The sequence below is a fragment of the Cariama cristata genome, unplaced genomic scaffold (genome assembly GCF_000690535.1).
Source record: "Cariama cristata isolate BGI_N322 unplaced genomic scaffold, ASM69053v1 scaffold9295, whole genome shotgun sequence".
Lineage (NCBI taxonomy): Eukaryota > Metazoa > Chordata > Aves > Cariamiformes > Cariamidae > Cariama > Cariama cristata.
Window position 1 is genome coordinate 80,654 of NW_009615778.1, and position 14,630 is coordinate 95,283.

Genomic DNA, 14,630 nt, shown 5'->3' on the forward strand with positions numbered 1-14,630 from the left:
GAACTCACAAACCTTAATAAGACCAAAGGAAGTGCTTAAAAGTAGGCGTGTAATTTAAAAGACTATTTCAGCATCTGTTACCACTTAATTGGCTCGCCTGTTCACAGTAGGAGCATCAAGCCCATCTACTGCAAGCCTCATTTGCGTGTGTTAAATCCAAACACCACCCAACTGAATCACGTTAGAAGTATGTGCCTACATAAATATCTCTATAACTGAAGTGGTAACCTATGAGATGCCATCATAAATAAATACTAGTATGTAATTAATTTAAAGGTTTTCTCTTCTTTTTTTTTCAAAAAAAAGATTTTTTTAAATAGAATGGAAATGAAAAACCTTCAACTTCTGCCTTAACAACCGAAGGGTGCGTTTAAAAAAAAAATCCTCCACCGCAAGATAAGACACTACAGTCACGCAGCCCTGCTGCCATCTGCCCTCCTCCAAGGCTGAGCAGAACGAGCTCATGCCTGCCTGCAACTTATCACCGAGACAGACCCTTAGAAAGATTTGTGAGGCTTCTGAGGCTCTTTCTTCCCTCTTCGCATCTTGTGTCAGAAACCAGCATACCGATCCTCTCCCCAGCGCACAACAGATGGAGGGAAGATGAGGGGACGGCAAGCCCGCTAAATCCATAAGAAAAAGGACGGTCCCTTGTGCAGCAGTTTGTACGGTGTCTACCTGTTGGCATCCCTGGACCATCACAGGAAAGGGATGTTTTGCTTAAGTATGCCACAATAAACCTAAACAATATATTGGTGCTCGGAAAAATCTCAGCATTAGTTTAAAGCAAGGAAAGGAACATACTGAAACCTTAAACACGGCTTGGCTAAATAACGTCCAGCACCACCCCTGGCCCTGTAACATATAGGGGTGTTACAGACCGCTGCTCTTCGATTCATCTCCGAATGCGGGATTCTCGGTGAAAAAACAGTCAATTGAAAATTGTGCAAAACATAAGGACTTCAGACCACGCTCAAATTTATTTTTCTCTTTTCTAAATTCATCTACAATGGCAATTCTCTGCCAGGTTTCTCTAGGGCCAAAAGATCAAAGGGTTTGGAAGAAAGCACTTTTTTACTATCCTTAATTCCAATTGACTTTATGCCACTGTTGCATTAACAGGTATTTTAACCAACTGGGAAAAAAATGGAGAACACAGAGGCTCAGAGTCTTCAACTGCCTTTAATAAAATCCCCAAATTTCTTGGTGAGTTTCAATTAAGAGCAGTGGAAAATCAGTTCTCTAAAAAAGATATTTATGTTGTCTTGACTGAAATGCAGTTTCTCCTATTTCTTCTAGTACCCTTGATACTGACCTAGTGGGCCTCAAATCTTATCTTTGCATAAACTAACGACATTTCACTACTTTAACCAGTGCCATAACCATACAATTTTCAAGTCTCAGATTAGATTTTCAGAGATGTATTAAAACTGCTCAATCTCACCCTACTGGAATAATGTTCGAATTTTTCTGCCAACTACACTTCAGCATTTCTGTAGTGGCTCATAGCTGGGCTGTCTTTCAAATTTAATTTCAGCTCAGATTCTTGAATTTGGAAACATCTTCTGGCTATGACCTCATCATCCCCATATACATGTTAATTTCTTAAGACTTAAAATACTGCCAGGCACTCAGCTTGAACAGAAATTTCATGGCAATTAATTTTATGGTCACTGAAGACAACATCCAAAACACTTTTTTTTTTTTTCCCCCGAATATAGATATTCACAATGTTATAGTAGTGGAAGTTTTCAAACTGTCTCAACTTTTCTGATTTTCTTTTACACAACGAAGAAGCAAATTTTTGGAACTGGAACTTGTACCTGGTGCATTTGAAATAATTGGAGAAGTCACTCTTCATTCCCGTGTCACTATAACATCAGCTGCTACCTTCTCAACCCACATGACATTTGCATTTTCTTGGAGACCAACAGTTGAAAATTTTCAGTTGAAAATGTAGATGATGGGGCAATTGTGATTAGAAGTGCGGATGGTACGTACTTGATGTTTCCAGCAGTTTATGGAGAAGACCCAAGTAAACAAAACTTCCAACTTTGAGAGATCAAGATGAGCAGTAAGCATTAAAGACTTTAAAAATGTAACACCGGCTCAACTATCCTGAGTTGCAATTCACTAAACGTAAAAAGTAATTTCCCCATTTTACTAAAGTTCAAGTTTTATACCACCTGGCAGGATGAAACCCTGGGTGAAAAGCTAGAGAACTTAAAGGTTGATCTTGATGGTAGAACTTGGGAGTTTGAATAATCATGGACTAAAGATGACAGCAAAGACCCCTCCTCACAAAAACACTGCGACCATCACTGAAGATACGAAAATTATTCACACCAAAATCCTCTGAAAAATGCATTTTGGTAATGCACAGCAAAGTCAAATCCTGGTTCTAACACTGTTCATTCATCCAGTAAACACATCAGGTCTATTCCCCACATCTCCAGCAATTGTGAAAAAAGGTGGCACCGGCTGAATCATAAAGATAAGCCCAGTACCACTTACCCATACCAGAAGCGAGGATCACTGGATATACAGTGGTTGAGATTCCGGTGTGCCAATGCCTTCTTCTTATTTAAGACAAATTCTTGTAATTTCATCTTTACTTCTGTGCTTGCCACTGCACCTGAAATATCAAAAAAAAAAAAGAAGGTTATTCAATCAATTCACATACTTTAAAGAATTTAAATTTCCAAAAAGATTCAGACTTAAATCTGTGGTTTCCGGTTCAAAAGACAAACTTTTCTTTCAAAGAGAAAAGAATAAAGTGCCTGAGTACGGAGTGGGTTTTTTTGTTTTGTTTTGTGGTTTTTTTTTTCTGTTTTCAGCTTTGCATATAATCACAACTTAAGTTTGAAAACCGAGATTTACTCAGAGATTTATCATTTCACGATAAAAGATTTCTGAAGAGGATTTTTACACTTGCATAAAAGTACACTTAGAATAAAGCACTTGCACTAGGTATTCCAGCTTTCTTTTAATCAAAGATATTTAAGCAAAAAGGTCTTGCATACACTCAAGTTTTTAAATGTCACATCTGCAAGCAGAAGGGGAATGAGACGAATGTCTCGCATGTAGATTTTGTCTTGAAAACTCTTGTAAATAGGGACCTCATTGTTCAAAAGTATCTGTGTACAATAAGACCTACATAATATTCCAATTCATTTACAAGTGTGCAATCTACTTCTTCAAATAGAAAATCTAACATTTAAAGAAGAAAGTCAGTAATTTTGTAGCGTAGAGTTAAAATGTCAACTGTGTAATTTCTAATCATTATTTCCTCCACAATAGAGACCAGTCTGTTTTACTGCGATGATGGATTAAAATTATCATTCGGTTGACAGAACAGATTCGCAGGCAGAGTTCCTGACGGAGTAATGCATAGAAAGTTTGGCAAGCAGAACATGCGGAAAAGGACGGTTCATCTATACCGTGGCGTAAAGCAAGAACTCCAAAGGAAAATATCTGGGCTACAAGAAAATGAAAAGGCCAGGAAAACTGTCTGCTCTACTGGGAATAAAAACATAAAATACGACAGGGTGATCTTTTGTCTCCTGGATCCTACTCAACAACGTGGTGCCATTTGACAGACTGAGGAAACAATTTTTTGTATCTCCCCAAGAGAAGAAAACTGCAGTATTTCTGTAAAGTGCTGCCTGAAGATGTAATATTGTTCAACCACTGAAGCTGTGTTCAAAAGCTTGAAAATTCACCTTTTTGGAGCTCTGCCTTTCTCACTACAAACATAGGTTTGGTGTGCAGCCCAACGGGAAGTTCAACTGAGGAGCTGGAGATAAATTCAAATGATTGTAGCAAGCCACACAGCTAGACCAGAATAGGTGACAAATTCATGCTTAAAGGCCTTCTCTCTCCAGAAAGTGTCATCTTTAATCTATCAGCATCTTTAAAATAATCAATCGTGGCTGTGTTCTGTCAGTTTTGGATAAATCTGACATTCTTTAGAAGACCTGAAGCTAAACATTTTTGGATCCTGAGGTTTACAACAGCTCCCCTGGCATGTCTTCTTCCTTAATTAGAAGCTGAAAGGCCCCATATATGTTTAACAAGATAAAAATTGTAGGCTTCCCCTTCTCTGGGCAACGCTGGAGCCATGGACCAAGCTGTCACGCAAGACCTTCTGACCGTTACTCAGCTCTTGATCCTTGAGCTGAAAGAAAAGAAAAAACCCAAAACCAATCCAACTCGCTTTTAATCTACTATACTGGTTATTTTGGACCCGGTCACGTTGTTACAGGCAGAAGCATCCAGTAAAGATGTTAAAGAGGACTCCAAAGGCAGAAAGGGACAACCTGTCACATACGCGATAGTATATACCATGCAGGGCTATACGCAAAGAGGACAAGCAATCAGACACCGAAAGCCCATACGTAGGGAGTAAGTCCGTAGGCAGGAAGTAAGACACTCGACCCCAATGGAAGAAAAAGGCACGGCAGAGTAAAAGTAGGATGAGAGAGAAGAAAGTGGAGAGCAAGAGCCCAGGCAGCAGCCCTGGCTGGGGGAGCAGCTACGTACGGTGAGGAAAACCAAGCTGTGAAACTGGTCTATTCATTTTGGAGGGCCTGAGTGTTTAAGAGGAGCAGGGAGCAAAGAGCAGATGAACTGATAAGACTGCAAACAGGAAAGAGCCACAACGAGCAAAGTACTGCAGACAGGATGGCTCTAAAGGCTCAAAAGGCTGAGTCAGGTTACTACCGCCGAGATAAAACCAAGTTACATATTGTCCCAGGATCAAATAGTATCCAAATATAGGATAAGGCAGGAGTAGTGGGAAAAGAATGAGGGAGGGCAGAAGTAGGACCGGGCTCTCGCAGAATGCGGAGGTTGCACAACGCAAGAGCAGAGGAGCAGAACAAATGGAAATCAATGGGAGAAGAAAGCCTTTAATGATGGTGTGGGCTGGGCACGGTTGGCCAACTTCTCAGAGACAGTCCAAGAGAAGCCACGGTCCAAGGCTGCCTGAGCAGCAAGGGACTGAATGGTCCATGCCCAGAAGTGTCTGGAAACACCGATGCACGGGACCAGTTCTAGGAGTGGAAAGACAGGACGACCAACTATCGCTCCTTATCCTGTGCAAAACCCACCTTTACTTTCATATACATTTTCTTTCCTTTTGTGGAAGTCATGCTTTTGATCAAAAGCTTTATGCTAGCAGATATCAGTTCATGAGGGACAGGTTAAGGCTGCCAAGATGAGAACGCAAGGAGCTGATATTATGTTAATGTAAACCGATTTGTGATGTGCCTTTTAAAAGGCACAAAACAATACAGTTTGGCTTACCGTGATGGAGGAAGGAGGGAGAACAAACTATACTCTACATCTATTATGCACTCTTCGTATTTCAGATCAGGACAATTTTAGCTGTGTTGTGCTTCGCAAAATTTTCTGATGTGAAAAAAATAACTTAAGTATTCTTAAGAGCTGAGGTGCTATAATGATCATACACCATAGTACTTCTTAAATAAAAAGTAATTTAAAAATAAAACTGTAGCCATGGGAACAGGATCTTCAACTTAACAGCCCCAAATTCTGTTTTTTTCCTCTACACCTATATGTTGCATCCAAAAGGAGTTTTGAGGCTTTTGCCATTTTACAGAAATTCTGGCATTTTTATTTATTTGCAAATTACTTTAATGAGAATAGCTAGATATCAATTTTGCAGAGAGGCCCAGAAAAACACCGATACCACATCAACAGCTGATGAGAACAGCAGGGTGAAGGAGAAATGCTTGTAGCTTTCATCCACTTTGAACCGACCTCCTTTACTTTGGAAAAATAACACAAAGGAGCCAGAGGAAAACAGAAAGATCACACGTGGCAGCCAACCGGGCACCAGAGTAGCAAACCTACATTATCATCACCTTTACTCATTCCTGCACGTTAAACTGCTTCTTTTAAGTAGATTCTGATCCTTTGGTCTTTCTAGTATTTAAAACGAATGAAACCCAACCCAAACACACGGAGACACGTTGCACCTCCTAGGAACCACTCTGGAAGATATTGGGGTAGGTCTGTGCGTTCCCTTGTGTTGGTTGCAGTTTGAAGTCTGTCGTTGCAAGATGCACATGTAGGGAGTGGGGAATTCAACCTTCAGATAATTTTTTTTTTTAGTCTCCTAGATCCCAGTCCTTTCTTATTAGAAAAATTATTCTTGGAGCTTTATCTTGTCCCCAGTCCCCAGACAGCATTTCATCTCCTGGTACCTTACAGCCCTCTTTGCTTCTTCCATCACAGGCTTCTTTATTTCATTTGAAATGAAGACCTAACGAGTTGATAGTACAACTTGGCGAGGTATTTTCCTCCCATTCACTTCTAAAAGAAAACCGAACAAGCAACCAAAGTGTCTTTGATAAGGGAAATTGTGAGGCCATAATCATTTTACTGAATCTTGTGAAGTGCATAATGACACATGGGAAAGCCAGCCACAATCTGTAACCTCATGAAAGAAGTACTTTCTGAATGAAAACACTTTAAAGCTAAGAACTGAGAACTCGGCTACATCTTAAAAGAGTGAAATTAAGAAAAGTAAAAGAAAAAGAAATGCAGTGCGCATCTGGTGTATTTTATGGGCTTAATATTCTGCCTCCATTAGGAATGCTGCCAAAAATACTTCAAGAAATGTTAAATCAAGTAAAGAGACGATACGCTTCCTTTTGAAAAACGCTAAAATGGCATTTAGTAAGACAAAAATGAAGATCAAGCATAGAAATACATTTCTCTCTTACCCTCAATACCTCCTAACAGTTTACATAAGCTCCCCGCACAGCCGAGCTCTGTAGAGAGGCTATCATGAAGGTTTCTCCAGCTTTATAAAGCTGCTTTATGGCTCATCTGCTCTACCTGTCATCACTGAAATAAAGTGAGCTTTTGCTACTTACTCTCTTTTCCTTTCTCTTTGTTTTTTAGCTGCTGAAGTTTCTGTTCTCGGTGCTGCTTCTCCAGCTCCTGCTCCTGGCGGTGCTGCTCCAACTTCCTCTGGTGCTCCAACAGCTCCTGCTGATGCTTCATGGCCAGCATCTCCTGCTGCTGCTGCAGAGAAGGGACGAGGGGGAAAAGAGCAAATTAACACCATCAGACTTCCCAGAGCTAAACCAGAAGCTGCCACCAGGTGACAAGAACATTGCTTAATTCATAGAAACAGGAAAAAAAGGCATTTTCCTCATCCAGATGCTCCCACACCACAACTCACTTCATATAGCCCCATTTCTAGGTCAGGACAGCACTTATGCTAAACCATAGGCACGATATGCTCCAGGCTTCAGGGCACGGTCTGTTGACAAGCGTAAGCATCCTGTTCAGAAAGCACTTCATTTGAGAAAGCGACCAAAAGCTTCCGCCCAGAGAGGTCCTTCCCCAACCACTTTGCTGGTGCCAAAGGCTGCGGCTGGGTCCCCACTTCTGCTCCACGAGCCATCTGCCATCACCGCTGCCCTGCCAGAGCCTGGTGCCCCAGGATCCTGCGCTGAGCCACTGCAAACCACTAATCCAGCTGGATCTTCATTTTCTCTCCATCATCTGTTTTAAATAAAACCCCATTAGGACGCTTTAATTACAAATATTTACATGTTCACCATGTACAAACCCCACGCTGAAGGAATTCGGTTGAGCTCACCGAGTCAGGCACTCGCAGCAAAATATGCCATCGTGAACATGGGCTTTGCAAGAGCAGCTCAGTTCCCTTGCGCATATGATTTTTTGAATAAGCCTTTAATTATATGACTTTATGCTCTTATTTCTCCAACAGTCCTTCTCTCTGTCTGTGTATATAGAGTTCCCATGGACCGGGACAACTCTATCTTTTTAACTTCATCAAACACTGGCCACTTCCTATCTGCCGTGCAAACCTCACATCCCAAGCTAAATGCAAAAGCACTAGCTGCCTCGTGGGCATGATCACCACCCATTTCTGAGTCTAACTATAAAAAAATTGATTTGTTCTTAAAAAAAAAAAAAAAAAATCCCAATTCCAATAATCTCTCAAGGAAGGATTTCCCCTAGCCCTCTCAACTCACACACATTCCCGGGAAGAACCAAGAGACAGGGTACCTAATTAAGATCAAGATTTGCAAAGCTTTCATCAAATGCGATGTTCAAGACTTGAAGCACCAAAGGCTCCTGCCCCAGTCCACTCTTCAAGTCCCTCCTTGGGTCTCCAAACCCCGGCACCCGGAAGATGTGAATGGACACCCCAATCTCCTGGGAAATTTAGGATGGACCTCCCCAACCCAGAGCATCCTTTTTGGGCCTGGGGGGGATTCCCCCAGGGATCGGAGGTGGGGGGTTCGATCTGTTGGGCCCTGGGACAGTACCTGTCAGTGCTCAGAGAACACCCTGAGTCTTGACAGCCAGTCAGGAGCAAGCCAGGTTGTGGAAAAGCAGATGACAAATGACAAGTCTCAGCAGCTTGCAGCTTGGCTAGGTGCGAATGGATCTCCGAATGGATCTCCATGGGGCTTGCAAAAGGTGCTTCCCCTGGCACAGGGCTGCTTCTTTGAGTTCCACTGAAAATTGCTTTTTCTTAAAAAAGAAAAAGAGCTCCAACTAAGATTCTAAGATTCAACACCTCCCAGTTTCATTTGCATCCTCTCCAGCAAGATATGTGCTAAAGCCAGCTACTTGGGCTGCTCCGATTACTCTTGCAAACTCCCCTGAACGCAGGAGCACGCCGGCTCCCTGCTGCCCCGATCGCCTTCAGCCTGCCCTGCGCTCTTTACGTTGGCAGCTTATAAACTAGCGGATTGATTTTTAAGCTGGCAACCTTAACCTTCAAAACCCTTACAGCTCTGGCGATAGATGAGATTTCTCCGAGGCTGGACTTAATGGGCGTCTGTGCTCAGATACCACCCACTGCTCCAGGTTCCCAAATCCTGTATGTGGAAAGAGATGAGGGCAAGCCATGGCTATTAAGAGAGGGAACCTGCTCCCTCCGAGAACACGCCTCACTCCGTCCTTCTCCAAACCCCGACAGCACGTATGTACGCAAGACTCCCACCCCACATACATCGATTTTTCCTTCTCTTCTTGCACATTTCTCTATTTATGCTCTTGACAGCAATTTCTTATTTGAATTTGTGGTAGCGTACATTTATACTATCCGACGCTTCAGTCATGGATATACTATAGACGATACACATAAAATTATACCGTTCTATATAAAGATGCAAAAAAATAATGCAAGAGGTACTTTACAATCTGCCTGGCTATCTGCTGGAAACCCTTGATGGAGGAGTCCCTGCTGCCGCCGGTTCCAAGCAGGCAGACTGTTGTAAAACACCAAACCCCGGTTAGCAGAATTTGCGGCGATTGCACCTATGTTTCCCTTCCTAATTCTATTGAATTTTACGTAAACAACAAAAACCCCAGACTCTAAAAACCTAGAAAAGGAAAAAACAACACCATAAAAACCCCACAACAAAAAAACCTACAGAAAACTAGTTATTTTTGTTTTATAATTAAGCAGCAGCTTCTACTAACACATCTCCATTTGGAGAAAGAGTATCTTTTCAGACTTCCAACAAGTCCACCACATGGTGGGCTTTTATAACCTAGCCATAGAAAGTATGCAAATGAACAATATTTAATGCACAATATGTTAAAACAGGTTTTGTTATTTTTATGAAATCAGGAGCCTTTTCTCTCCATCTGCAGTCTCCTAAGCTTTGCGTGCTATGCTTCCTGCAATGGTTTACATACATTAGGATGCTTTAGAAGGAACTGTGCTTTCATTGACATCTGCAGTGAAATGTAAATGAAAAGACCAATTTGTAGCTGGATGGCTTATAGAAGTTTCATTAGAGATGTATTGTTTCCGATGATTTTGACCCCAGTTTCCACAAAACCTATTCTTAATATAGTTTTCAAATCTTTTCAAGAGTTGAAAAAATAAAAATAAAAATAACAAAGCAACCTCTCCAATCCAGTCCACGAAAAGCAAAAAGAAATCACTTTGTTGGTGTCTGCTGTAGCCTCAGAAAATGACTAAAGAAAAGCCATTCAGGTGCTCTGTCTGAACAGCGATGTCTTCTTACGGCAGGAATATTTCTCCAAGCTTAGGGCTGAAAACAAACCCCCCAGACAGTATTTGACAGGAAATATATGGCACAGGCTCGGCAAAAAGCAAGGGTGCCGGCGATGCGGTGCCTTGACCGGCTCACCGGCTCAGACGATCCTGCTCCACAGAATGCATCCAGGTTTTACAACCACTCCAAGGACCCCGGAGAAGAATTTGGGGTGCTGACCCAAGGTGAGGCTTGCATTGCTCATCCTTGCTGCTACTGATACCCATCTTCTTATAACAGAGTCAGAGGGAATATAACTATCACATTAAATCACAGTTTTCTGTGTAAAAAGGCCTTTCTTCGCTTTAAAACCATAAGCTTTAAAACGCGGTTGACACTAGACTGCATCCCAGTTTTGTTTGGGCGGGGAGGTGTTTTACAATTTAATTTTCTTATTTAAAAACGTGTTTTTCTACTGATGCTCTGTGAAAAAAGACCCATAAGGGGGAAGAGAACCCACCACCGACTGACTAACAGGAGAAGCAGGAAATCTGGTAACATACAAAAAGCTGTCCCATGCACAAAATAAACTGAAACTTCAGAAAAATAGCAGCTTCTGCTTCGGTTAAAGCAATCGAGGCCAATTTTAACAGGTAGCGAGCATTCAGACCCGTGTGTGGTCAACTGCAGCACGGTCTTACCCCCCTCCTCTGTCTAAACTTCTTCTGCCAAGTAACACCCACACATTGTGGGCTTCGTCTGGCATTTAACCTTCCCTTGACAAGCTCAGTGGAAAAGGAAAAAAAGCCTACTGACATCTAAAGGGAAAATGTTTCCGAGTTGCATCTGAGTGGGACGTAATCTCCCACGCTCAGGTCTTATGGAAAGTGCCCGAGTTCGGAATTCATAAGCATCTCTTGAACTGCAATTCACGGCATACCAAGAGACGCTTAGGTGGCTCTGATAAGGATGATTAATTACCGAGTGAGATGGTGCTCGTATACAAAGTAACACATTAGATCTCTCTTGCTGGCAAACGAATCAACATCAACTCCACAACGCCCGTGTGTTAATTGTGTAGAGCTGGAGCCGTGTGTTTTTGCCCCAGCTGTAATGAAATGTAAGTATTTGTGAAACACAAAGTGATACACCAAGGGAAATCCCTTGCATTCCGACTAATTCAACTATCAATTTGAGGAGCATAGCGTGTGACAGATATGCACACTGTATTAGGGAGTGCAGCTAGGAACATCTGAATTAGGTGCTCTTGCCAAAATAAATATTTGTAAATATTTATAACTATGGGGATTCCTGCATATGTTTAATGTCACTGCTTCCACTATTTATGAAAACTGCACAAATGTTCAACTGTACCTGTAGTTCGTTTTGCTGGTGCTCCCTTAGCATATATTAATATTAATAAAGGTAATAAGAAGAATGTAGAGTATTTCCAGGTATTTATCAACTGTCAGCTAGCCGTGAGGACTCAGCAGTGCACTGGATTTTGCCATCACAATCCTCAATTGTCTTCAGTTCTCTAGCATATCTACCTAAAACGGGGACTGACACCTCATCAGTAAGCACGCTGTCAACACAAAGAAACCTCTTTTTAAGCACAGTGGAGCTAAACCGGCTTCCCGTAATTGTTACAACAGAAGTGGAAAGGTAGTGCTCCGAAATCCTCCAGCAGTCTCAGCCCAGATGCCAGCCACTGCCCTCCCGGGAAGCGCCCAGTGCTGACAGCAAAGATCCCATTTACCAGAGAGAACGAGGACATATTTCACGGAGACATGTTGCATTAGGACTTCCATAACCACTCCTCAATTCGCTAAATGAGCAGCAAGAACGCAGGTCCTTCCTGCACCCTGGTACCTTGCAGACACTACCTTATTCTTCCCCCAGAAGCCAGGCACTGCTCTCTGCCCACGCACCTCTGCTTCTTCCTTCTCATCCAATCCTCATTTTAAAGGTGCTTCTGTCATTTACTTCACACGCCGTGGTAAAACTGATTAAAATCTGCAAAGTAGGAGAGGGTTTTGAAGCTTAGACTATGGCTCCTAGGTTTTTATAATATATATTTTGAATAGTTACTGCAATTAGTGGAAGGCAGCGTAAAACTATCTGTACCCAGACAGCTCACCCTTACTCATGCAGATAATCACACATGCAAGCCTGAGTGAACCACAGTTGGCATACTTCTGGCCGATAAACGTTTCCTAGGATCCAAAGTAGCTTAGCGTAGTGTCCACCTCTTAACTTGCATCTCGATCTACGCCTGAGATCACCTACTGAAGGTGCTCCGGCATGGTGGGATGTCACCCCGAGCACTTCTGCTGCTCTTCGTATTTGCAGGCGATTCCTACATACTACAAGGTAGCTAGGGTATGAAGAAACACAGATGGAAAGGTAGCCTGATCCTCCACCTGTGGGTCAGCATTCCTCCTCACACGTACACGTGGTTTCCATCTCAGACCAAGGTCATGTTGGTACGGTCCAGCCCGTCCTAAGGTTGCAGTCCGACGACTTCTTCCAGGCAAGCTCAGAGACTTTGTACAACTGCTTCACCTCCCACCCTTGACCAAGAGGTTGGCCTCTGATGGAGGCGATAGCTTCAAAGAAGTTGTGAGGATGTCTAAGTAAAACACTAGCTTCAAACCCGACAACTTAATGCCAGACAAGACCAAAAAAACCCCAACAAAGCAGAGGATCTCAGCACCCCCTGAATTTGTACTCTTAAAGGCTGAGTTAAGGCATGACCTAGGAAACACTTCCAGAAGTTTCATGTAAGTGTCCTCACACCTAGCACGCAGCAAGGCTGGGGTTTCGGTGCAAACAGTGTTTTAAAGACGACCTGCTTTGGCAAAATTCTACACTTCTAGGGGGTTAAATCAAGTATTTAAAATGATCTGGAGTTCAGATTCTGTGAAAATAAAAGAAAATCGTAGGTGATGATCAAGAAAGAACTCACCAAGACACGTACACATCAAATCAGCGCCTGAAAAATCATTAGCTATGGGTGCACGCAAAGCACAGATGTTGACAGATTTCTGGGAGAACGGTTGTATCGGGTTATTTTAGAGCGATCTCAACGCTGGCCATTCCTTTGGCCAGACTCTCTGCTTCACGTTCTCCCCATCCTGTTTACTAAAGTCTCAGGCTGTGGCTCCAGTCTCAGGATTCACTCTCCTGGCTCCGTCACGGCTATCTCCAGGAGCACCGGAGGCTAGTCAGAATTAATCAGTTGTACCGGGAGACCGGGGCGGGGAAGCGGGGGGGAAAGTTGTGGTTTTCAGCAGAAGCCAAGACACAAAAAGCTGAAAGCGCAGCTCAGAAGAACGAACGTCTATCACCTCTTTTCTTGGACACATCAGCAGCTGAACATATATTCGGCGTGCCCCCTTCCAGCTATCAGGCAGGCTGACAACAGGCAGGACCGTGCCAGAAGTTCCCGCGGGCAGCATCTCTTTGCTACGCAGGGAAACGATCCTTTCCAGCTGACAGCTTCCTGGGCAAAAGACTGATCTTGGTTAGACATATCCTACTGAGAATGTCTGGTGTTCAAGTTTATGAGGCTCAAATGTCTCTAGGAAAAGGAACGATGGTTATGTTCCCTGATCGCCAGCTCTAGGTGAAAAGATCCAACGTTATTAGTTTGGCAGCTTCTCCAGGGATATATAATTTTGTATCCCAGTTTCCTTTTCGTGCCACTACTGCTCACCTCTCCTAAAAAGCTGAAAGCTTGCAGAGCAGCTTTGTCCCTCTAAGCCCTGAATATTTGCAAAGGGATAGTGCTGGGAAAGCATTTCTATCCGCCTTTTGCCTCCTGACTGCCACCCTGCTCTAGTTTTTACCCTTCCTCCAGAAGCAGAGTATCCAACAGCCTTTCTAGAGAGCAGTGAGCTCTGTCTGCAATATCCAGCACCGTCAGTTCCTTCTCCCATTTTCCCCTCTGAAGGCGAGGAAAACTCCTTTGTGTTTGCCTCTGCTCTGCTTTATGTGGTTATTATCGAAGGGGAGGACAAATCCATACACCTTGCACCAGGAGCAGGGAACATCCATCTGACCATGGATGGCAGTAAGGAATCTCTCTAAATTAAAGAACCATATAAATTGTCCCAGAAAGGAAGGAGCCCCAGACATCTAAGGCTAAATGAGATTTTTACCATGCCATAAGCGATCAGACCTCAGTCTTCAGAAGAGCAGTTATGTCCTCTGTGAAATGTTTTGAGGTGCAGGGAGCGGAGGAGTTGGAATGGGAATGTTATGCTAAAATCAATAGCAGGAGTGGAAATGTAAGACAAAAAGATCCTGTAGTGGGAGCAGCTAGAGGAGCCACCACTGGGTTTGGGGCATTTCAAAGAAGGAAATTTGAATAAAGAAAAGGAGAAGTTGGGCTGTATGCACTGATCCACCATTCCCGATCACCTGTGTGAAGGAAGAGCGACCAAAAGAGAAAGCTGGCAGGGATGGAGAGACCTCACCGGAGCGTTCCTGCTGGGCTTCACAAACAGCTGAGGAAAAGAAAGAAAAAAAACAAGCAGTGCAGGGAAAAAAAGCAGGGACGACGGAGAACTTGGATGCACAGCACCGCCAGCAGCGTGGCTG

At 43.1% G+C, this 14,630-nt stretch overlaps 1 protein-coding gene across 1 annotated transcript in view; it reads right to left on the bottom strand.

Moving 5' to 3' along the window:
* HDAC4 (histone deacetylase 4) overlaps nt 1–14,630 on the bottom strand; it is a gene marked incomplete at its 5' end in the record, with an annotated part of 137,889 nt that overhangs the window by 76,131 nt on the left and 47,128 nt on the right. Inside the window, 2 exons of the mRNA XM_009699947.1 lie at nt 2,515–2,635; nt 6,906–7,053. Of these exons, the coding sequence (XP_009698249.1) occupies nt 2,515–2,635; nt 6,906–7,053 (269 nt within the window). The remainder of the gene's footprint in view (nt 1–2,514; nt 2,636–6,905; nt 7,054–14,630) is intronic.